Source organism: Oryctolagus cuniculus, chromosome 12 (assembly GCF_964237555.1).
Source record: "Oryctolagus cuniculus chromosome 12, mOryCun1.1, whole genome shotgun sequence".
Lineage (NCBI taxonomy): Eukaryota > Metazoa > Chordata > Mammalia > Lagomorpha > Leporidae > Oryctolagus > Oryctolagus cuniculus.
Window position 1 is genome coordinate 72346888 of NC_091443.1, and position 25785 is coordinate 72372672.

Genomic DNA, 25785 nt, shown 5'->3' on the forward strand with positions numbered 1-25785 from the left:
AAACCTGGTATTGTGATGCCTCCGGCTTTGTTTTTGTTGTACAAGATTGCTTTAGCTATTCGAGGTCTCCTGCGTCTCATTATAAATTTCAGCACCATTTTTTCCAGATCTGAGAAGAAGGTCTTCGGTATCTTGAGTGGTATCACATTGAATCTATAAATTGCTTTTGGGAGAATGGACATTTTGATGATGTTGATTCTTCCAATCCATGAGCATGGAAGATTTTTCCATTTTTTGGTATCCTCTTCTATTTCTTTCTTTAAGATTTTGTAATTCTCATCATAGAGATCTTTAACGTCCTTGGTTAAGTTTATTGCAAGGTATTTGATTGTTTTTGTAGCTATTGTGAATGGGATTGATCTTAGCAGTTCTTTCTCAGCCATGGCATTGCTTGTGTATACAAACGCTGTTGATTTTTGTGCACTGATTTTATATCCTGCCACTTTGCCAAACTCCTCTATGAGTTCTAATAGTCTCTTAGTAGAGTTCTTTGGATCCTCTAGGTAAAGAATCATATCATCTGCAAAGAGGGATAGTTTGACTTCTACTTTCTCAAATTGTATTCCTTTAATTTCTTTTTCTTGTCTGATGATTCTGGCTAAAACTTCCAGAACTATGTTAAATAGCAGTGGTGAGAGTGGGCATCCCTGTCTGGTACCAGATCTCAGTGGAAATGCTTCCAACTTTTCCCCATTCAATAGGATGCTGGCCGTGGGTTTTTCATAAATTGCTTTGATTATATTGAGGAATGTTCCTTCTATACGCAATTTGCTTAGAGTTTTCATCATGAAAGGGTGTTGAATTTTATCGAATGCTTTCTCTGCATCAATTGAGATAATCATATGGTTTTTCTTCTGCAGTCTGTTAATGTGGTGAATCACATTGATTGATTTGCGAATGTTGAACCATCCCTGCAGACCAGGGATAAATCCCACTTGGTCTGGGTGGATGATTTTCCTGATGTGTTGTTGTATTCTATTGGCAAGAATTTTATTGAGGATTTTTGCGTCTATGTTCATCAGGGATATTGGTCTATAATTCTCTTTCAGTGCTGCATCTTTCTCTGGCTTAGGAATTAAGGTGATGCTGGCTTCATAGAAAGAATTTGGGAGGACTCCATCTTTTTCGATTGTTCTGAATAGTTTGAGAAGAAATGAAATCAGTTCTTCTTTAAATGTCTGGTAGAATTCAGCAGTGAATCCATCTGGTCCTGGGCTTTTCTTTGTTGGGAGGGCCTTTATTACTCTTTCAATTTCTGTTTCAGTTATGGGTCTATTTAGGTTTTCTATGTCTTCATGGTTCAATTTAGGTAGATTGCATGTGTCCAGGAATCTATCCATTTCTGATAGATTTTCTTGTTTGCTGGCATACAAGTCCTTGTAGTAATTTCTGATGATTCTTTTTATTTCTGTGGTGTTTGTTGTTAACGTTTCCTTTTTCATCTCTGATTTTATTGATTTGAATCTTTTCTCTTCTTTTTTTAGTTAGTTGGGCCAATGGGGTGTCAATTTTGTTTATTTTTTCAAAAAACCAGCTCTTGGCTTGGCTGATTTTTTGTAATTTTTTTTTGGATTCAATCCTGTTAATTTCTTCTCTGATTTTAATTATTTCTCTTTTCCTACTAGATTTGGGTCTGGTTTGCTGCAGTTTTTCTAGGTCCTTGAGATTAGCTGAAAGCTCATTTATTTGGTGTCTTTCCAATTTCTTGGTATAGGCCCCTATTGCTATAAACTTGCCTCTCAATACTGCTTTTGCCGTATCCCATAAGTTTTGGTATGTTGTGTTGTTATCCTCATTTACTTCCAGAAAGTTTTTGATTTCTCTTTTGATTTCTTGAATGACCCAGTGTTCATTCAGGAGCATGTTGTTCAGTCTCCATGTGTTTGCATACTTTCTGGGGTTTCCTGAGTTGCTAAGTTCCAGCTTCATTCCACTGTGGTCTGAGAAGCTGCATGGTATGATTCTAATTCTTTTAAATTTGCTGAGATTTGCTTTATGACCTAGTATGTGATCAATCCTAGAGAAGGTTCCATGCACTGCTGAGAAGAATGTAAAGTCTTTAGATGTAGGATTGAAAGTTCTGTAGATATCTGTTAGATCCATTTGGGCAATAGTGTGGATTAAATCTGCTGTTTCCTTGTTGATCTTCTGTCCTGTTGATCTGTCTATTTCTGAGAGTGGAGTATTGAAGTCCCCCAGTACTATTGTATTGGAATCTAAGTCTCCCTTTAAGTCCCTTAACATACCTTTTAAATAAACTGGTGCCCTGTAATTTGGTGCATATACATTTATAATAGTTACATCTTCCTGTTGAATTGAACCCTTAATCATTATATAGTGTCCCTCTTTGTCTCTCTTAACAGTTTTTGTGGTAAAGTTTATGTTGTCCGATATTAAGATGGCTACACCTGCTTTTTTTTGGTTTTTGTTGGCATGGAATATCTTTTTCCAACCTTTCACTTTCAGTCTGTATGCATCTTTGTTAGAGAGATGTGTTTCTTGTAGGCAACAAATAGTTGGGTGTTGTTCCTTAAGCCAGTCAGCCAATCGGTGTCTTTTAACTGAAGAGTTAAGTCCATTCACGTTTAATGTGAGTATTGATACATAGTGACTTTGCCCTGCCATTTGCCCAAGATAAGTTCTAATATATGCTTTGAGCTTCCCATGCTCTTTTACTGGTAGGTGTTCTTCCTTTACCTTCTTTCATATTGATGGCTGTGTTTCTGTGTTTCTGAGTGTAGCACATCTTTAAGTATCTTTTGCAGGGCCGGACGAGTGGCCACAAAGTCTTTCAATTTCTGTTTCCTATGAAAGGTCTTTATTTCACCTTCATTCACAAATGATAGCTTGGCAGGATATAATATTCTGGGCTGGCAATTTTTCTCTCTTAGCACCTGTGCTATGTCTCGCCATTCCCTCCTAGCCTGTAGGGTTTCTGATGAGAAGTCTGCTGTGAGTCTGATTGGAGATCCTCTGAGAGTAATCTGACGTTTCTCTCTTGCACATTTTAGGATCTTTTCTTTATGTTTCACTGTGGTAAGTTTAATTACAACGTGTCGTGGTGAGGATCTCTTTTGGTCATGTTTACTGGGGGTTCTATGAGCTTCCTGTATTAGGATGTCTCTGTTCTTCTCCAAACCTGGAAAGTTCTCTGCTAGTATCTCACTAAAAAGGCCTTCTAATCCTTTCTCTCTCTCCATGCCTTCAGGAACTCCTAGAACCCGAATGTTGGTTTTTTTAATAGTATCCTGTAGATTCCCAACAATATTTTTTAGATTTCTAATTTCCTCTTCTTTTCTTTGGTTTGACTGTATCCTTTCCTGTTCTCTGTCTTCTAAGTCCGATATTCTCTCTTCTGCTTCACCCATTCTGTTTGTAAGGCTCTCTAATGTGTTTGTCATTTGATCTATTGAGCTCTTCATTTCATTTTGATTTCTCTTCACTATAACACTTTCCTGTTCTACTAGTTTCTGCGTTTCACTTTGATTCTTCCTTAAAATTTCATTTTCACGAGAGAGATTTTCAATCCTGTCCAATAAGGATTTCTGTAGTTCAAGGATTTGCTTTTGAAAACTTTTAAATGTTCTTATTATAAATTTTTTGAAATCCGTATCTTGCATTTCTTCTATCTCATCATCTTTATATTCTTGGCTTGGGGTGTTTTGTTTATTTGGAGGCATCATAGTGCCATCGTTGATCTTGTTCCCTCGATTTCTGTGTTTATTGCTTGGCATGGTTAATTCTTTTTCCCTCACTGTGAGGTGTTTTTTTTTTTTTTTATATACTATGTCTGTGTTAAGTGGACTGCCTGCTGTTGGAGGAGCCTTGGAGGCTTGAGATGGGTGTGGCCTGAGAGCTCTGCTTGGTTCTTCAGGGTTACAGGTGTGCAAAGGTTATGCGTGGTAAATCTCTATTTATTTATTTATTCATTTATTTTATTTTATTTTATTTTTTATTCAGGAGGTAAGTAATACTGCAAGGTTGAGCAGAATGGATGGTATTTAGCTTCAGATCTCTGGCTTCTACCCAAAGAGTCTGTGCAGGCTGGGTTTCTCCTGCGGACTCCCACTGGGTTGCCTAGGCTACTGAATTGTAGCCTTAACTCTCCCCTTTTATTATGTATATCCCAGCTCTTTGTCTCTTGGTGGAGAGAGGAACTTGTCTGTACCAGTATGCCCTCACCTTTTTTTTTTTTTCCCTTGTCTCCTGTAGTCTGTTGAACTTTCCCGCTTCAAAGCCTGCTTCCCTCTAAAATTCTGTCTGCCATTTCCGTGCCAATGTCTCCGGTTCCTGAGCTCACCTCTGCTTCCAGCTCCGATGTGTGGACTTGGAGCCCTGGGCATCCCTCCTCTCCCCGCTGGTGTCTGTGTCACATCGACTCCCCTTCCTGCACTGGCGCTCAGACTCTGCGGTTCCTGTGGTTCGGCTTCCGTGCGGTGGGCGACTCTGCTCTTCCAGTAGGTCCTCTGAGTTACTGCCACTAGCTCCGGAAGATTTTCCTCTGCAATTTTTTTTCCTGATCCTTTTTCTGAGGCTACCGTAACTCCGCTTTTATTAAACTAAATTTTCCTGGACTATCGGTGCGCGCCCTCACTATTCCACCACCTTGGCTCTGCCCAAAGTAAACAATTTATAAAAAATTTGTCTATTAAGTTTGTAAACTTTAAAAATGTGATAATATTTAATGTCTGCAAGGCAGTAGATAAGGGATCATTCACAAATATGTTGTTAAAAAATTTCAGGTAGCTTTACAGAAAACAATTTAAGGTTTCCAGATTTTCTCTTTCAACTGGTTCTACTTTGATCAATTTATTAAATAAATTTATTAAATAATCATGGGTAAGTGCAATCTTTAACTCCAAATATCTTCATAAAAGCTGGAACATGAAAACTAACCTGCGTCCATGAAAGATCTCTCTCAGTGAGATCCCAGTGGAAAGAACAGGCTATCAAGGAAGGAGGTACCTTTCTCTGAAGGGAGGAGAGAACTTCCACTTTGAATATGACCTTGTATAAGTAGGATTGGAGTTGGCGAACTCAAGAGGCTTCTATAGCCTTGGCAGCTCATGACAAGAACCTCTGGTGATTGGACGTCATAAATAAGAGTGTCAATTGTTAAATCAACAACAGGAGTCCCTGTGCAATTACTACCCATGTAGGATCTCTGTCCTCAATGTGTTGTACTATGAGAATTAATGGTAAAAATAGTCTTCAAACAGTTCTTTGTACTTTGTGTGTCTGTGTGGATGTTAACTGTTGAAATCTTTACTTAGTATATACTAAGTTGATCTTCTGTATATAAAGATAATTAAAAATGAATCTTAATGAAGAATGGGATGGGAGAGGGAGTAGGAGATGGGATGGTTTGCAGGTGGGAGAGTGGTTATGGGGGTAAAGACCAGTATAATCCAAAAGTTGTACTTTTCAATTTATATTTATTAAATAAAAGTTTTCTTAAAAAAATCCAACCTGTGTCCAACAAAATGGCTATTGAATTAGATTATTTATGAAATACACATTTTTAAAATGTTATAGATATATGATAGAATATAGAATATATATGATAGAAATCTCACAATACATTTAATGATTATAATCTTAGTTTTTTAGATAAATGAAAATTTAAGTAGTCAGAATGAGAGACATTTTTATCTTAAATGATTGAATTATAATGCCAATTCTTTTTTAGTGATTATACATTTATTTCTTTAAATTTTCTAAAATGACTACCTTAGTCATAATGATGAATGAAGAATGAAAGTTATTTTGAGGGGCTGGCACTGTGGCACAAAAGTTTAATAATCCTCTGCTTGCAGTGCCTACATTGCAAATGGGTGCTGGTTTGAGGCTCAGCTTCTTCCCTTCTGATCCAACTCTGCTAATGCTCCTGGGAAAATAGTGGAAGATGGCCCATGTACTTGGGTCCATGCACCCACATGGGAGACACGGAGGAAGCTCCTGGCTCCTGGTTCCAGGCTTTAGTCAAGCCCAATCCAACCTTTTGCAGCCATTTGGGAAGTGAGCAAGTGGATGGAAGATTTTTCTTCCCCTCCCTCCCACCCCCCGCTTCTTTCTTTCCTCCCTCCTTTCTTTTCTCTGTATTTCTGCCTTATTTTGGGGGTCGGCGCTGTGGTGTAATAGGTTAAGACCCTGCCTGTGGTGCCGGCATCTCAAATGGGAGCCGGTTCCTATCCTGGTTGCTGCTCTTCCCATCTATCTCTCTGCTATTGCCTGGGAAAGCAGTATAGGATGGCACAAGTGTTTGGGCCTCTGCACCCACATGGGAGACCGAGAAGAAGCTCCTGGCTCCTGGCTTCGGATCATCTCAGCTTGTCTCAGCTCTGGTCAGCGGCCATTTGGGGAGTGAACTAGCAGATGGAAGATCTGTCTCTCTCTCCCGTTCTCTATCTGTAACTCTACCTCTCAAATAAATAAATAAATCTTCAAAAAAAGTTATTTTGAAATTTAAAAAACTTCAAAAATTAAAAAAACTAACATTAAATGAGGTGGACAGACTTGTGGTGACAAAGTTTTCATAGCTTTAATATAATTTTAGAATGTAGTTTCAAAAATTCTAAATATCTAACAGTAATTAAAAATTCTATTATAATTTTAATCAAATTCTCAAAGATCATGAAAAATTTGTTTCAAGTTAAATTTGTTTCTAAAGGAAAATGACCAATATAGAACGTGCATTTTACATATAAGTTGTCATAAATTATCAAATACCTAGATGATGGAATATTTAACCATTAAAATAATTTTTCAAATAACTTGTAGTTATATGAAGATGCCAGTACTCTCATATTAAGTGTGGGAAAAAGAGTTCAGTTATTTTAAAAACACAGAGATAGATAGAATACAAAAGACTAAAAGAAAATTTACAAAACTGTAGTGCTTATCTGTGGAATTATATTGCCTACATTTTCTGTGTAAATATAATCTTTAAGGATGATAGAAACATAAATACCATACCATTATCTTCTTTTTCCTATCAAACTTCTTTACAAATGTCTTGTATCTTCCCAGTTTTTCGTAAGCACCTTTACAAAACATAAGAATTCACAACACACATACATATACTATAAAACTGAGGAAAAGTTTAAACAATTTAAAGAAATTATATATGAAACCATTTAGTGAATTCAACTAGTTATTTTAATAAGTACAATGCAAGACACACTCTTAGTTGAATGGATAATCAGAATTCTTATATTCTGCTTTGCTTTTCTGAAATATCATGTTCCAAGTAACATATTTATAGTATTCTTACAGACTGAACAGGATTTAGCTCCCCAATCTAATGGGAGATGTTTAAACCCAAAAATTTTATGTTAATAGTTGATGGATTAAGGGTGGAGACTGGATCTAATTATAGCATCTGAGAAGGTGGGCTTGTAGAAGGTCTTTAGTAATTGGAGGTATGCCCTCAGAAGGTAATTTTCTCTAGAGCATTGGTTATGTAAGTGGAGTGTGTTTTCTGTGTCTCTCTCTGCTTCCTGGTGCATCATGTGATCATTCCTCTGCAAATACCCATGACTGCCAACCTCCATCAGATGCCTAACAAATGGTGCCACCCAATCTTGAACTGTGAACCTCCAAAATGAAAGTCAAAATAGAGCTTTTCTTTATCAAGAAGCTCCTTGGTTATTTTAGTTAAAGTGACAAAAAAACTAATATAGTGTGCTTCTTTTTTTAATTTTTTGTTTTAAAGAATTATTTACTTATTTGAGAGGTAGAGTTATAGACAGAGAGAAGGGAGACAGAGAGAAAGGTCTTCCATCTACTGGTTCACTCCCCAAATGGCCACAATGGCAGGAGCTGAACAGATCTGAAGACACGAGCCAGGACAACTTCCAGGTCTCCCATGAGGGTGCAGGGGCCCAAGCACTTGGACCATCCTCTACTGCTTTCCCAGGCCATAGCAGAGAGCTGGATCAGAAGATCACCTAGGACATGAACTGGTATCTGTAGGAGATGCTGGTACCACAGGTTGAGACTAATCCTACTATGCCACAGTGCAAGCCCTAGGCACATACTCTTATATCTAAAGTGTTACCTCAATCCTTCCCTTCTGAAAAAGTCCATGTTTTTCAAATATGTCAGTCACTTACATTTGGGTTTTACGTGGTTACCTTAAATCAATAAGTGAAGAAATGTTGTGCATGGCCCAGTGAAAGATTATGGGACTTTGAAATCAGATATTGTAGACTTAAATCCAAGCTTGGTATTTACATATTTAAGACTACAAATTTAAATTATTTTAATCAGGAGGAAGGTATGAAGGGATACATTCATATTTTGCTGTTTGCTTATAGGTATCTTTACAACATTAATTGTATATATATATATAAATATATGTATGTACATATACACAGATATATATGTTTGAGGGTACTTTAAAGTTTGTGCAATAATGGAACGTGGAGATAATGTTTGTGTATATATATATATATTTATTTTATTTTTTTGACAGGTAGAGTTATAGACAGAGAGAGACAGAGAGAGACAGAGAGAAAGGTCTTCCTTTCGTTGGTTCACCCCCTGCTAGAAGGAAGACTAATTAGAAGGAAGACCTTTCTGTGTCTCTCTCTTACTATCTGTAACTCTACCTGTCTAATTAAAAAAATTTGAAATAAGCACAAACTACTGAACATTTTACCCATCTAGCTCCCTGCTAATATACTTGTGAGGGCAGCAGAGGATGGATCAAGCCCCTGGCTCCTGGCTTCAGTCTGGCCCAGCTATGGCCATTGCATCCATTTGGGGAATGAGCCAGCAGATGGAAGATTTTTCTCTGTGTACCTCCCTCCCCTGCCCCCCTTTCTCTCTCTCTCTCTCTATCTCACTCTGCCTTTCAAATAAATAAAATAATCTTTAAAAATGTCAATAAGAAAATTTTAAATAGTAAATTTAATAGTAATGTATTTAAATACATTCTCAGAATTTAAAAATTCTTCTTCTAAAACAGCAAATTAAATATCTAAATATAACTAATCAATTTATTTAACTGATATTATCACTTTCAAAGATTCTATATTACATATTTTCCCATTAAATCAAGAATAAGACAAGAATCACCAATAGTATTTAATACTATTCTGGAAGTATCAACATAATTAGATAAGAGAAAAATTATACAAGTACTAAAAAGAAGTAAAAACTGTTGTTAGTTATAGATATGCTTCTCACTAATTCATTTACTGCATAATGAATACTAAATATTCTTACAAGTTTTAGGTCCTTGTTTCCTTCTATCCCAATCCTTGCTGAATTGTTTATAGTTATCTTGATACAATCATGTTTTCCTGGCATTCCCCTACCTCGACTGCAGTTTAACAAAGTTTACAACTGTTTCAGGCTTTCTTGAAGTAATAACACTTTCTTCAAAACCACAAGTTTATTTCAGTTAAAAATCTGTATTAGACATTTTATGTTGAAGATGTTTTAAAAAAATAATTTCTTATCATTTCAAGATATTTTCTACCTTAGTATTTTATTCTTCATGAAAATGCACATAGAAACACAGACACACACACACACACACAAGCACAGAACTGACCATTATTTCACTCATACATTAAAAAATGCTTACTTGCTTTGGAAATCATGTCATTCCACTCAAATATTCTGGATGCATGGTTTTTCAGAAGAACGGAACATTCACTTAATCTTGACTCCATTGACATGTGTGCCTCATCTATTCGAGGGACAGTTTTCCATAGATATGAATAAATTGAAGTAAATGAACTATCTTCTTTTATAGTTTTCATAATGTGTACCCACTTATCATGATCTTTAAAACAGATTTCCCTTGGCCAACAATCCTGAAAACAATATGAAAGAGAAAGTAGAATTCAAAGTCAAAACAACTAAAATTAAGATTTTTATTTCATATTATTATATTTTTTAAATTTTTATTTATTTATTTTTTGACAGGCAGAGTGGACAGTGAGAGAGAGAGACAGAGAGAAAGGTCTTCCTTTGCCGTTGGTTCACCCTCTAATGGCCGCCGCGGCTGGCGCGCTGCGGCAGGCGCACCGCGCTGATCGGATGGCAGGAGCCAGGTACTTATCCTGGTCTCCCATGGGTGCAGGGCCCAAGCACTTGAGCCATCCTCCACTGCACTCCCGGGCCATAGCAGAGAGCTGGCCTGGAAGAGGGGCAACTGGGACAGAATCCGGCACCCCGACCGGGACTAGAACCTGGTGTGCCAGTGCCGCAAGGCGGAGGATTAGCCTAGTGAACCGCGGCGCCAGCTGGTATATTTTCTTTTTTAAAATGTGAAATAATCTGGGGCCGGCGCCGTGGCTCACTTGGTTAATCCTGCACCTGCGGTGCCAGCATCCCATAATGGCACCGGTTCTAGTCCCGGTTGCTCCTCTTCCAGTCCAGCTCTCTGCTGTGGCCCGGGAAGGCAGTGGAGGATGGCCCAAGTGTTTGGGCTCCTGTACCCGCATGGGAGACCAGGAAGAAGCACCTGGCTCCTGGCTTTGGATCAGCGCAGCATCGGCTGTAGCAGTCATTTGGAAAGTGAACCAATGGAAGGAAGACCTTTCTCTCTGTCTCTCTCACTATATCTCTACCTGTCTAATTAAAAAAAAAAAATTTGAAATAATCACAAACTACTGAACATTTTAGTGCTTACATTTTTTTCTGAATCATTTGAGGATAAGCTGCTTTATTGCTCAATCATCCTTTAGTATTTCAACATCTATTTATAAAAAAAATAAACATTTTCCTACATAATAACAATATAAGAAAGCTGCTTTATTGCTCAATCATCCTTTAGTATTTCAACATCTATTTATAAAAAACATAAACATTTTCCTACATAATAACAATATAAGAATCAGGACATTTGAACCAACTATAATTTGTTCCCCAAAGAGTTCATGTATAAGAAACTTGGTCATTAGTGTGGTGATGTTAAGAGGCAGTGCATCCATTAAGAGGTGGGACTATTTGGAGATCATTTGAGAGTGCTACCCTTAAAAGAAATTGATGTAGTTCTCCTAGGATCCTGGTTTGTTCTCACAAAGGGGTTGTTACGAAAAAGTACACATAGCTCCTCCCCATTTCTCTCTTTGATTTACTATCTTGCTATATGATCTCGCTGCCTGTCTCATGCACTTTCACAATGATGCCATCTCTGGTGCTGTGAATCAGTTAGGGGAGCCCTCACCAGAGTCAGCACCTTACTGTTTGGACTTTCAACTTCCAATAATGTGAGCTAAATACAAGGTACACACCCTCAAATATTTCATTCTAATAACAGGTAGTAGACAAATATAGCATTGGTGTGTTTTTCCTATTTTATTTCAGACTGTATTTGAGTTTCATCAATTGAACCAATAACACCTTTTATAGAAAAAAAATCTAGTTCAGAATCATACATTGCATTTAGGTTTCATGTCTCTTTATTCTCTTTCAATCTGTAATAGTTCTTCAATATTGTTTTAGTGGGGGAAGGAAGATTTGGAGGCTTAGTTTTATTTATTCTTAATTTTTTCCATTTTTTAAGTTGTATTAGTAACAAGCAAACATTGGGCCTATCTGTGATATTCATGTGATATTATGCATATGATATTATGCGTAATGATTACCAAAATAAAGCTAATTAACATAGCCATCACATTACACACTTTTTTTTTGTAGTGAGAACATTTAAGATCTACTCTGTTAGTAATTTTCAACTGTGTTATATGTTATTAACTACAGTCACCATTATGTCCAATAGATCACCAGAACTTATTCAATCTATAAATTCAATCTATGAAAATTTGAAATTTGAAATTCTACATGTAAGTTGGAACAGGTAGCAATCATCTATGTGTGGCTTATTTCACTTAGCATAATGTCCTTCAGGATCATCCATTTTATAAAAATAATAGGATTTCATGATTTTAAATGCTGAATAATATTCCACTTATATATACACAAACATACACATTTGTTTTTCCATCCATATGTTGATGAACATCTACGTTCATTCCAAATCTGGACTCTTCTGAATAATGCTGGGAGTACAAATATCTCTTTGACAGACTGATTTCATTTCCTTTGGCTATATATTCAGATGTGGGATTGCTAGATCAGATGGTAGGTTTGTTGTTAATTTTCCAAGGAATATCCATACTATTTTTCATGATGGCGAGACTAATTTACATTCCTACTGCAAGACTGCCATTTCTTCACATACTTATCAACATCCATTTTTTTGTCTTTTTGATCATTCTTTTTTTAAAAAGATTTATGTTATTATTTATTTTAAACATAGAGTTACAGAAAGACACAGAGAAACAGATAAGAGAGGTATCTTCCATCAGCTGGTTCACTCCCTAAATGGAATTAGAAGCTGGGCCAGCTGGGATGTGAACCAGAGTTCATAAGGGATGCTGCCATTGTAGGCAGTGGCTTAAACCTCTGTGCCACAATATCAGCTCTTGATCATAGCCACTCTAACAGATGTGAGGTAATATCTAATTATGGTTTTAATTAACATTGCCCTGATAATTACTGATGATTTTGAGTATCTTTTCACATCCCGTTGGCCATTTGCATATCCTCCCTTGAGAAATGTTTAGTTAAGTCCTTTGTCCATTTTTAAATTGAGTTATTTGTTTTCTGGTTATTGAGTTATTGAGTTCCTTGTATATTTTGAATATTAACAGAGATATCATGTTTTGAACCTTATCAGATGTATGGTTTTCAAATATTTTCTCCAATTTTCCAGGTGGTGTCTTTATTCTGCTGATTATTTCCTTGGACATGCAGAGGTCTTCAGATTAATGAAATCCCATTTGCCTATCATTGCTTTTGTTGCCCATGTTTTTGGTGCCACAGCCCAAAAAAACAATCATTGTACAGACCTATGTCATGGAGTTTTCCAGCAATGTCTTTTCTCGTAGTATTACATTTTCATATCTTAACTTTAAATCTTTAATCTATTTTGAGCTTTTTTTCCCCTGCATTTCATTCTTTAGCATGTAGACACACAATCATCCCAATATCACTTATTAAAGAAAATGTCCTTTCTCCATTTTGTGGGCTTGGCACCTTTGTCAAAAATCAATTGAACATAAATACATATATTTACTTTTAGGCCACATAGTTTACTCTGTTGGCCAATGTGTCTGTTTTTATGCTATTATCATGCTGTTTTGATTATTATACTTTTTAAAAAGATTTTTATTTTATTTATTTGAAAAAATACACAGAGAGAGAAGTAGAGGCAGAGAGAGAGAGAGAGAGAGAGGTCTTCCATCACTGGTTCACTCCCCAATTGGTCACAATGGCTGGGGCTGGGCCAATCCAAAGGCAGGGACCAGGAGCTTCATCCAGGTATTCCTGCAAGGGTACAGGGGCCCAAGGGCTTGGACCATCTTCTACTGCTTTCCCAGGCCATAGCTCTCTTCAGCCACAACTCCAACCGGTGCCCATATGGGATGCCAGCACTGCAGGCAGTGACTTTACCTGCTATGCCACAGCACCGGGCCTTGATTACTATACTTTTGTAATATGTCTTAAATAGTGTGGTGCTTCCAGCTTTGTTCTTTTGTTTTGATAATTTAAGGTCTTCAATGGTTCCATATACATTAAAAGATTTGTTTCCCCTAGTTTTGTAAAAAAAAAAAAAACAAACTCAAATTTCAATATTTAGTCCACTGAACATGTAGGTTAGTTTGGGTACAATGGACATTTTGACAATTCTGGTTTTTGAATCCATTAACATAGATTATCTTTCCATTTATTTACATCATTTTCAATTTCTTTCATCAATTTTTAAATAGTGTTCAGTGTACAGATTTTTATATTCTTGGTTAAATTTATTTTTATGCTACTACCATAAATGTGATTGTTATTTTTAAATATCCCCAAAGCAGCATTTATTTACCCATTGAATTCCAAACATTTACTTTAGATGTCTGGCATTTCATAATCACATATCTTGATTCATATGGGCTGATCCACAATGAGCTGTCAGGATACATTCATCTACAAACAAAGACAATTTAAAATATCCCTTTTCTATTTGAATGGTTTTGTAAACATTTTATAAAGTTACACAAGTTTAATATATTTCCTAAATACAGATTTAGGAACACAGTGACACTTCCTCCCCTACCCTCCCTTCTAGCTATGCTCCAACCCTTTCTCTTCCTCCCTCCCTCATTCCCACTCATAATTTTTACAGTTTACTTAATGATTCTATAGTTAACCCAACACTAAGTAAAGAGTTCAACAAATAGTATGAAGGAAAAAATAAAAAAACACTATCCTTCAACAGAATAGCCAGGGGCTAGAAACAATCATCAAATCTCAAAATGTCTATTTCACTCCAATACATTACATTTCAGCTACTCTGTTAGTTACCTCGTATCAGGGAAAACATATGACATCTGTCTTTTTGGGATTGGCTTATTTCACTAAGTATAATGGTGGCCAGTTGTGTCCATCATGTTGCAAAAGACAGGATTTCAATTTTTTCTTTTTTTTTTTACAGCTGAGGACTACTCCATAGTGTACATATACCATAATTTCTTTATCCAGTTAACAGTTAATGGATATCTGGGTTGATTCCATATCTTAGCTATTGTGAATTATGTTACAATGAACATGGGGGTACAGATAATTCTTTCAAATACTGATTTCTTTTGGTTTGGGTAAATTCCCAGGAGTGGGATGGCTGGGCCATATGGTACATCTATAATCAGATTTCTGAGGTATCTCCATACTGTCTTCCACAGTGGCTGCATTAGTTTACATTCCCACCAATAGTGAACCAGGGTACCTTTTCCCCCACATCCTCGCTAGCATTTATGGTTTGTTGATTTCTGTATGAGAGCCATTCTAACTGGAGTGAGGTGAAACCCCACTGAGTTTTGAATTGCATTTCCCTGATGGCTAGTGATCCTGAGCATTTTCTCAAGTGTCTTTTGGCCATTTGAATTTCCTCTCTTAAAAAAACAGCCATTCAAGTTCTTTGTCCATGTCTTAACTTGATTGTTTGTTTTGTTGTTGAATTTCTTGAGCACTGTACAGATTCTGGATGTTAACCCTTTATCAGTTGCATAGTTTGAAAATATTTTCTCCCATTCTGTTAGCTGCCTCTTCACTTCACAGAGAGCATCTTTTGCAGTGCAGAAGTTTTTCAGCTTCAGGTAATCCCATTTATCAATTTTGGTTTTGACTGCCTGTGCTTCAGGGTCTTTTCCAAGAAGTCTTTTCCTATGTCAATGTCTTGCAGAGTTTCTCCAACGTTTTCTAGTAATTTGATGGGTCATAGATTTAGGTCTTTGATCCAATTTGAGAGTATTTTTCTATAAAGTGTAAGGTATGGGTCTAGTTTCATACTCTGCATGTGGAGGTCCGGTTTCCCCAGCACAGTTGTTAAAGAGAATATCCTTGCTCCAGGGATGGATTTTACCTCCTTTGTCAAAGTTTAGTGATGTTGATCAACAACATGGTGACTTCAAAGGATTCTGTAAGTTATGATGTTTTACTTCTTTATGTATACAAAGAATTACAACTTGAGTCCATGAGTGAGCTAAAAAAAGTGGATCTTGAAAGAGGTTTTAACATTGAAATGAGACTCCAGTATTCATTCACTAATGAATGATGAAATACACCAAAAATTTCTGAATCAAGATGGTTGTGACAATGAAGATGATGTTAACACTGCAGGAAAAGTGTCTCTAGATGGCATGGTCAAAGTGATGGGACTACTGAAAGACAATGGAAGCATGAATTCATAACAGGACAAGAAATTGTCTCAGTTTTTTTTTTTCAGAGCTAACTATTTTTATTTTGTGATTTTTTTAACTTTTGTTTAATGAATATAAATTTCCAAAGTACAGAATATTGATTACAATGACTTCCCCCCCCATAACGTCCCTCCAACCCATAACCCTCCCCTTCAGACAGGCTTCTAAGACAAAAAATCTATTGTTAACAAGGCACATGACTTTGGAGGAAACATTTCAAAAAGCCATTCAGCAGAATGGCTGTCTATGCCTAAGGGAACTGGTCATTGAACTGATTCTCATCTTTCTTCTAAACTGAAAAAAATAAAGTAAAAATGCTGTGTACAATATACCTTTTAACCAAAATGCAGCATTGTAGGTAGAGATTGGAAGCCTGTGATTGTTGGCCTGTTGATTAGCATCTGATACAGGTATTCTGGTGATGCTACTGTGCCTTTTAATTATTACTGTGAACACATTCATTTTTCACTGCATTATGCTATGTCATATTTTTTAGCATTAAGTACTTACATGAGAATAATTATAAAATTATTTCTTATTAATAGCATATAAATTCAGAGTGAGGAATGATGGTGATACCAAATAATCACAGATCGTCTTCTTGGGTGACTAAGAAAGTCACACCTTTGCTTTCTGATGATTCAATATATACAAACTTTGTTTCATGTACAAAATTATTTAAATCTTTTTACAAAATTAACTGTAGTCTGTGTGTATAAGGTATATACGAAACATAAATGAATTTAATGTTTAGACTTAGGTCCCATCCCCAATATATCACATTATATAAATGAAAATATCTAAAAATGTTCAAAACTTGAAGCATTTTTGGTCTCAAGTCCTTTGTATAAGGAATATTCAACCTGTATTATGATTATTCATGAATAGAGTATCTTGAAACTCTACCAGTGAGACTCTGTCTTTGCTATATTAACAAGGTAAACAAAGAGTGACCTGGATTCCAAAACTATTAATACTTAGAAAGTGATGTTTAAATAAACCCTGATTCTTTTTTTGGTTAATATTTATTTATTTATTTATTTGAAAGGCAGAGTAACAGAGAGGCAGAGAGAAAAAGAGTTTGGTTCATTCCCCTAATGGCAGCAACAGCCAGAGCTGGGCAGGTCTGAAGCCAGGAGCCAGGAGATTTTTGCAGGTCTCCCACGTGGGTGCAGGGGCCCAAGTACTTAAGCCATCTGATTTCCCAGGTCATAGCAGAGGCCTGGATTGGAAGTGGAGCAGCCAGGACTCAAACCAGTACCCATATGGGATTCTGGCACTGCAGGTGGCAGCTTACGCATTATGCCACAGCACCGGTCATAAACCCTGATTCTTTCACTAGATTCTTTTTGGATGTATTATCAAAAGGCCAGCTTACGATGGTTTGGAATAAATAATATTTTCTGATAAGTCATAATCAGCTGTCCTCTTCTCATCTCTCTACTTTCCTTTTTTTTTTTCCTCATTTGCATTTTGCCTTCAACTAGATTCTCTTTGAATAGAATATGGTCTGAAAAGTAAATTTTATAGCCAGACCAAGGGAAGGTAAACAAGAGTCACCTAGCAGCCAGTAGGCAAGTGAACCGTGAGGCAAAAGTCAGGTCTTTACTGTTTCAGGGGAAAAAGCATTACAAAGGATGAAGCATCCAGAGTCCACAGAGATCACATTAATTTAAAGGAAATAAGTGGATTCAAAGTCCAAAAGAAGAAAAGAATTCAACTGGAAAATTCTGTTCCCCATTCCACTTTGGCACTAAGTTCTTCAGTGACTCCAGTAGAACAATTGCCTTATTAAAAACAAAGTAAGTGGGGCCGGCGCTGTGGTGTAGTGGGTAAAGCTGCCACCTGCAGTGCCGGCATCCCATATGGACGCTGATTCATGTCCTAGCTGCCCTACTTCTGGTCCAGTTCTCTGCTATGGCCTGGGAAAGCAATGGAAGATGGCCCAAGTCCTTGAGCCTCTGCACCCACATGGAGACCCGGAAGAAGCTCCTGGTTCCTGGCTTTGGATCTGTGCAGCTCTGGCCGTTGAAACCATTTGGGGAGTGAATCAGCAGATGGAAGATTTCTCTCTCTCTGCCTCTGCCTCTCTGTAACTCTGACTTTCAAATAAAGAAATCTTTTAAAAAAAAGTAAGTGAACAAGAATCAGCCATGTATTTATTATGTTTCTTTTAACTGGAACAATTAACTTTGACAGGGGCAGAAGCCAAATTACTATATCCTAGTACAAAACTAGAGATGGAGAAGGAAGAGTAGATGGACAAAAGGGCTTTCCTGAAATGTGGAGAATGATTTCACTTAAGGAATATAATATTAGGTCTTCACCCACATCCTGTACCTCACAGGCATGTGGAAGTAACCAATAAAAGTAAGAATTAAGAAGCATGACTAGGGTTGGAGGAAGAAGTGACTGTTAGCTCTTCTTCCCTTTTCTTAGGCTTCTATATAAAGAGAGATTTGAATGAGTGAAGGATAAGTAAAAAAAATAAAACAGGCTATTCCCTGAGTAAAGATAATGGAGTTGAAATAATAATTCTATTATAAAATAGTTTGATCCTCTGAGAAAAATAACAATGGGGACCCAAGTGCTTCCCAGATCTGGATTACAAACCTAGTAAGTCTCTTAACAAAAACTGGCACTGATGATATATAAAATGATGAATTAAAGTGCTACTAGATAAGTTTATGAAAGAAAAAAGAAGAAGATTTAGAATAAGAAGTAAATAACATTGAAGATCAAATGTGATATATAGATAAGAAAGGAATTGGAACCAACCTTTAATATCTGAAGAAGTAAAAAGGAATAAAAAGTGTGACAATATGAAAGAAATGGGGCTGAAGTGTGAGGGTGATATAAACTTCACAAGGATAGGAATTATTGCCTGTTTTGCTCATTGCTATATCTATATACCCAGAAAAATACCTGATAAATAGGTAGTAAAAATTCACAAAATAAATAAATGAATAGGATAATAGAGGTGACAATGATGAAATAGAATGACAGCATGCCAGCCGGCGCTGCAGCTCACTAGGCTAATCCTCCGCCTTGAGGCGCTGGCACACCGGGTTCTAGTCCCGGTCGGGGCGCTGGATTCTGTCCCAGCTGCCCCTCTTCCAGGCCAGCTCTCTGCTGTGGCCAGGGAGTGCAATGGAGGATGGCCCAAGTCCTTGGGCCCTGCACCCCATGGGAGACCAGAAGTACCTGGCTCCTGCCATCGAATCAGCGGTGCACTGGCCGCAGCGCGGCGGCCATTGGAGGGTGAACCAAAGGCAAAGGAAGACCTTTCTCTCTGTCTCTTTCTCTCACTGTCCACTCTGCCTGTCAAAAAAAAAAAAAATGACAGCATGCTATACAAATGAAATATAAAAATAGAAACAAATGGCAATAAAGTTAAGGGTGAGTAACATGGGAAGAATGTAACAACTGTTACATACATAATCAAAGTATACAAATTACTGAAATAAAAAGGTACATAGATCTATAACAAGAGATAGAGAGGAAAGTATTACAATTATAAAAGAGATTTAGAAATGGATAGTAAATGGCAAAAAAGGGAGGCCTTTAGATCATGTGACAAAAGATAAATTATAAAAAATACCTAATGGCTAATGGTGGCCAGCACTGTAGTACAGCAGGTTAAACCACCACCTGTAATACCATTACCCTATATGAACACAAGGTTGAGTCCTGGCACTCCCCTTTCAACTCAACTCCCTGTTACCGCACCTAGGAAAGCAGCGGAAGATGGCCCGGGTGCTTGGACCCCTGAACCCATGTAGGAGACTCAGGTGAAGCTCCAGGCACCTGGCTTTGGCCTGGCCAAGCCCTGGTTGTTGCAGCTATTTGGGGAGTGAACCAGCAGATGGAAGATCTGTCTGCCTGTCAGTCAATCTCTCCTTCCCTCCCTCTTTCTCTAACTCTGCTGTCAAAGAAATATTTTTTTTAAGAAACCAACAGCTAACATGTAGATTGCAGATTCTGTTCTATTGCTTCAGCAGGGTCAAGGTTTGAACATAGGAAATCTAACACCGAACTACTCTGTTCTAAAAGACCACACTACTATACATATACCTCCAGTTTTGTAGTTTATAAGCAAAGAAGAAAATAAAATAATCTTTTCAAAAAGTCATAAGCAGTTTAGGATATATTTTTCACTTCTCTTGTGTTTTATTCATTTATTTCCTTACAATATGCCTCAATTCTAAAATAATAACAGCTTCATGAGGGTAGACATCTTTGGTTTTATTCACTGACATATCATAAATGTCTATATGCTTTGTACATAGAAGGTACTAAAAGAATTTCCTAAATGAATCAGTAGAATTATTTCTTTCTTACTTGACTATACACAAAAACTTTGTCCAGCAAGCAAACTATTAAGCATCTAGTCTTTTTTTTTTTTTTTTTTTGACAGGCAGAGTGGACAGTGAGAGAGAGAGACAGAGAGAAAGGTCTTCCTTTGCTGTTGGTTCACCCTCCAGTGGCCGCCGTGGCCGGTGCACTGCAGCTGGCGCACTGCGCTGATCTGATGGCAGGAGCCAGGTACTTCTCCTGGTCTCCCATGGGGTGCAGGGCCCAAGGACTTGGGCCATCCTCCATTGCACTCCCTGGCCACAGCAGAGAGCTGGGAGAGGGGCAGCTGGGACAGAATCCGGCGCCCCAACCGGGACTAGAACCCGGTGTGCCAGCGCCACAAGGCGGAGGATTAGCCTAGTGAGCCGCGGCGCCGGCCAGCATCTAGTCATTTTATTCCTGGATAATCTCAAATATCCAATAGTTTGGCAATGCACAGATGTGGAAAGGCCTTGATAAAATAACTACAGAATTTGAGTATTTGGCTGGGAAACACAGACAATAAAATATATTTAAAATAAACCCATAAATTATGAAATGTGTTATCAAATTATAAGTGTAAATAATTGCAGGTTATAGATAGAGCCTTTTTTTAAAAAAGGCGGAGGGAGGATTTACCTATTTATTTGAAAGTCAGAGTTGCAGAGAAAGGGAGAGACAGAGAGGTATTCCATCAGCTAGTTCACTCCCCGAGTGGCCATAATCGCCAGGGTAGAGCCAGGACTAAGCCTGGAGCTTCTTCTTGGTCTCCCGCATGGATAGCAGGGGCTTAAGCACTGGGATATAAACCAATGCCCATACAGGATGTCATGGTTGCAGGCAGCAGTGTTAATAGTTATGCCAGAAAATTAACCCCTAGATAGAGCCTTTGAAAACACAAATATAAATATGCTGTTTGCATACAATGATACACTAACATATATAATTAAAATGACATGTGTTTTGATTTTCACTTTGATTTTTATTTTATTCTATATTTAGTCAGGTCTGGCACACACCTACCATCTTGATTTGATTGGTTACATTCTCAATTTAAACAGAGGAGTTTTGAGCTTTCCACTTCAAATAATCAAAGATTTTCACCTAAAAATCATGGGTCCTGAAACAGGTATAATGATGGTATTATCTAAAAGTCTCTATTACTTTTTTAAATAATTATTTTATTTATTTGAAAGAGTTACAGAGAGAAGTAGAGCCAGAAAGAGAGGTCTTCCATCTGCTGGTACACTCCTCAAATGACTGCAATGGCCAGAGATTAATGTTAACTATAATCCCTTCCCTTCAATATTAAAAAGACCATAAACATTGTCATTAAGTTTCAGGACATCTCTACCACTATTTAAAACAAAGTAGCTGCAAAAAGCTTGTCCCAAAAGTACTATGAATATTTGGCTCTATCACAGTGATTGAAATAAACTTTTGCAGGCTAGGAATGTTTTCATTTTCTATTTGTACCTATAAAGGGACGACACAACATTTTCCAAAACATCGGGGGAAAATCTATTTAAATAGATATAAGAACAGAGAATACATGTTCAAAATAATTATTTCTGAAATCAAATTGTCAATAGTTTTGTTATATCAAATTATGCTTCTGTTTATACTTAAGCATAAAGAAATACAAATTATTTGTATCCCCAATTCACACAAATTCAAATGTTCTTCATTAAAAAGCTACCTTTTCTCCTGACTTCCACACTAACATCTTTATCCTGGCCCTTACTTGACACTCCTCAATACCAAACAAACCTGACAAGGGAAAACTCTTTAGCTAATCCAGTAACTCCAGACAAAGCCAGTAGTTGCAAATAATGACAGAAGTTGGAGCTTTCAACATGAGAGATACTTCACTGTGATTCAACAGTCAAGGAATATTAATGAATACCTCTACAAATTACATTAAATCTTAGTCATGGATCATAGATAAATGAGGTAAGCACACCTGTCAGTCTTCAAGGTGTAAATATATAAGATAAAAATCTTACATTGGCAAAAACTACACAGAATGTTTCTATAGGGCTAGAGCTTTTAAAATGTAAGAAAAATAATTAAGCATTGCCTTGAGGGAATGGCTACAACATAGATCCTACTGAAGGGAGATTAATATTGATAAACACCTCCCTAATTGAAATATTTTTTTTGAATTTCTATTCTTAAAATCTTTTCTAGGTCTTCATATTATACTTCAAAATACTGGTATTTTTAAAGGATGTATTGGCATATAAAATAGGATGTTCTACTTACACAGTTTTGAAGCTTTAAGAATTCTTCAATGCTTTTTGGAGGTTCTTGCATTTTCTAATGAAATAAAATCAACATTGCTCATTGGCATAAATTCAGGTTGCTCATAATATTTATATATAATTTATTTAAATTTGATACTCTACTAGGTTAAAATTTTCAGAGCTGTAATACATTATAAAATATTCCATTTATAAGGTCCCTGCGCTTTGAAAAGGAACATAGATAACTTTAAATTCTGAAGTTCCAAACCAAATTTTGCAAAACCCTTCTCTCTTATACACTGCCCCTAGAGAAAAACTTCACATGAATCTTGTTAAATGTCCTCATTTAAAATTCCTACAAGAGTTCCAAGAAATTTAGAACCATTGTGGATGATGTCCATAATAAATCCATGGCCAAAAATATAATAATAAATTCCTCTTGCTGATGAATTATTTTAGAAAGGCATGGTGACATGGTGAATATAATTTAAATATTTAACTTACAATTTAAATATTAGGATGTTTCAGTCTAATAAGTAATAGTATCATTTGTATTAGTAGTTTTATTGTGAATTGAAAATGTATTCACTATTACACACATTAATTTTAATGGAGACCACACCTTGGTCATTTTTGCCTTGGAGACTTTGTACACATTTTTCCTTCTGCTTAGAAGCTTCTCAGTCCCAACATCTCTCCAATGCTTTCTTTATATATTTAACTCTTACTTTAAGTATCAAATTAAAAGTCACTTTTCTCAGGAAGCCTTCTTTGACTCCCCAGATGTTTCTGCATAGTAACATAGAGCAGATTCATATGAGTAAGAACACAGAGACTATGGTGTAATCATGACTGAACTGTCTAAATTTCACACAGTGGCTGTGGCATAGTCAGTGCATAAGAAGTACTTACAGTATGCAAAAATTAAGAGTAAATTAGTAGATGAATGTCAGAAATGTATAGCTATTTGAGAAGTAATAATGAAAACACTTCTAGAGAATGAAAAACCAGTGAAAAGAAAGTGAAAATAAGAATTTTGGAAGTCTAGTAACTTAATATTCACAATGACATAGCTGGATAGATTACACCTCATTTTTCTTTATAAAATATATTTTACATTAATAAATAAAACAGCTAAAATTATAAAACCACAGGGCCATGTTCTGAAAAAATTCATATTTAAGGTTGAAAGAATATTTTATTCTCAATATTGTTTGATATATATAATGGCTCTAACTAAATTTATAACTGGCAATACAATAACAGTACAATGAAGGGTATCTGTGGAAGCCATTATAGCAAATAAGTGTTCAGACAGGAGCAAAGATGAATAGAGCTGTCAAGAAAATTTTACAAAAACATGGCTCCCTAGTGCTAGCGAGACTGAGAAGGGTGAGGGATACAAGACACAGTGTGCACGAAAGGCTTGGAGACAGACAGAGAAAATGTTCAATAAATACCCTCAGGGATAATTTAGTTATATGGAACTAGCAGTTTACATGTGCATTTTAAATTTATTTTTAAATTTTGTTTTAATGTACAACTCAAAATTCTTAAGGAGAATAGTGCAATAGTTCAACACATACACACAATATAAATGGATCATACCAGGCAATTAGCCTTCTTATTTCTTTATCTTTCTGTTTTTAGAGCCCACCAGCTTTTCTGTTCCAGTCCTTTATAAAGAACATAATACAGTATCAATATCTATAGTCACTGAACTGTACTGTGCTTCAAGACACCAGAACCCATTACATCCATGTTCTACTTAACAGAATGATCTCCAGTTCCACTCATTTTCATGAATTTGTCAGAATTTCTTTTCCTTATCACAGAACAATATTCCATTGTGCATATATTCCATATTTTCTTAACCTTTTCATCCATCAACAAACACATAAGTTGATTCCATATAGTGGTTATTGTGAATAGTGCTGCAACCTACATGGGAGTACCAGGTGTCTCTTTCATACATTGATTTAATTTCCTTTTAACCATATCCAGAAAAGGGATAGATGATTGATACATCTAATTTTGGTTTATAGAAGAACTTCCATGCTGTTCTCCATATCTGTATTAATTTGCATTAAGATCAAGAGTGTATCAATGGTTCCCTTTTCTCCACATCCTTGCCTCATTTATTTTTTTCTTGTTTTTTTTTTTTTTAATATTTTATTTATTTATTTGAAAGGTAGAGTTAGAGGGGGAGACAGAGAGAAAGGTCTTCCTTCCAGATGGCCCCAACAGCTGGAGCTGCGCTGATCTGAAGTTAGGAACCAGGTGTTTCTTCCCAGCTTCCCACAAGGGTGAAGGGCCACAAGGACTTGGGCCATCTTCTACTGCTTTCCCAGACCATAGCAGAGAGCTGGATTGGAAGAAGGGCAGCCGGGACTAGAACCAGTGCCCTTATGGGATGCCAGTGCCACAGGGAGAATATTACCCTTCTGCAAACATGGAGTCGGCCTCTTTTTTCTTCTTGTTTATAAGCCATTCTAACTGGAATAAGATGGTACATCACTGTGGTTTTGAATTGCATTTCCTTGATGACTAGTAATATTCACATGTCTCTCTTAAATTTTTAAAGATTTATTTATTTATTTGAAAGTCAGCATTACAGAGAGAAAAGGAAAGGCAGTGAGAGAGAGGTCTTCCAACTGCTGGTCCACTCCTCAATCGGCTGCAATAGCCGGGGCTGCACCGATCTGAAGCCAGGAGCCAGGAGCTTCCACTGGATCTCCCATATGGTTGCACGGACCCAAGGATTTGGGCTATCTTCTACTGATTTCCCAAGCCATAGCAGAGAGCTGGATCAGAAATAGAGAAGCTGGGATTCGAACCAGCACCCATATGGGATGCCAGTGCTGCAGGCCAGGGCTTTAACCCACTGTGCCACAGTGCAGGCCCCAGAGTACATTGTTTCTTAAAACCATTCAGCCAGTCTGTACCTTTTAATTGGGGAATTTAATCCATTTTCATTCAAAGTTATTATTGATAAGTAATAGTTTAGTCTTGTTTTTAAATATTTCTTTGTTTTTTTTTGAATGTCCATTGTTCTTTTTCTAGATGATTTTATGCTTTCACCTATTTTCATGATGTTCGCTGTGTTTGCTTCTATATATAGGACATGCTGAAGTATCCTAAGTCTGGTATGCTGGTAATGGGAAGTCTTCATTTCACCTTCATTTATGAAAGATAACTTCACTGGTAAAGTAATTTTGGTTGACAGCTATTTGCATTCAGAACTTGGATATACCATTCCATTTTGTCTTGGCAGATAAGGTTTCTGTTGAAAAATCTGCTGTTAATCCAATGGAGAATTTCTTAAGAGTGACCTGGTGCTTTTTTCTTATAAATTTTAGAATTGTTTTTGGTGTAAATTTGTGAATATGACTGTAATGTGTCATAGTATTGGTACTTTCTGACCATGTCTTTTTGGA

General features: G+C 36.7%; 1 protein-coding gene across 3 annotated transcripts in view; it reads right to left on the reverse strand.

The window, feature by feature from the left end:
- The window catches only part of FAM227B (family with sequence similarity 227 member B), a 261271-nt gene that overhangs the window by 221013 nt on the left and 14473 nt on the right, over nucleotides 1–25785 (reverse strand). For 2 of the 3 annotated variants that reach the window (XM_070054161.1, XM_070054159.1), the window contains exons 3-5: nucleotides 22368–22421; nucleotides 9596–9827; nucleotides 6976–7043 (exon numbers count right to left, since the gene is read on the reverse strand). In XM_070054161.1, coding sequence (XP_069910262.1) covers nucleotides 6976–7043; nucleotides 9596–9827; nucleotides 22368–22421 — 354 coding nt within the window. Of the gene's footprint in view, nucleotides 1–6975; nucleotides 7044–9595; nucleotides 9828–13919; nucleotides 13999–22367; nucleotides 22422–25785 lie in introns of those variants that run through there. The other variant, XM_070054160.1, reaches the window with a different exon arrangement.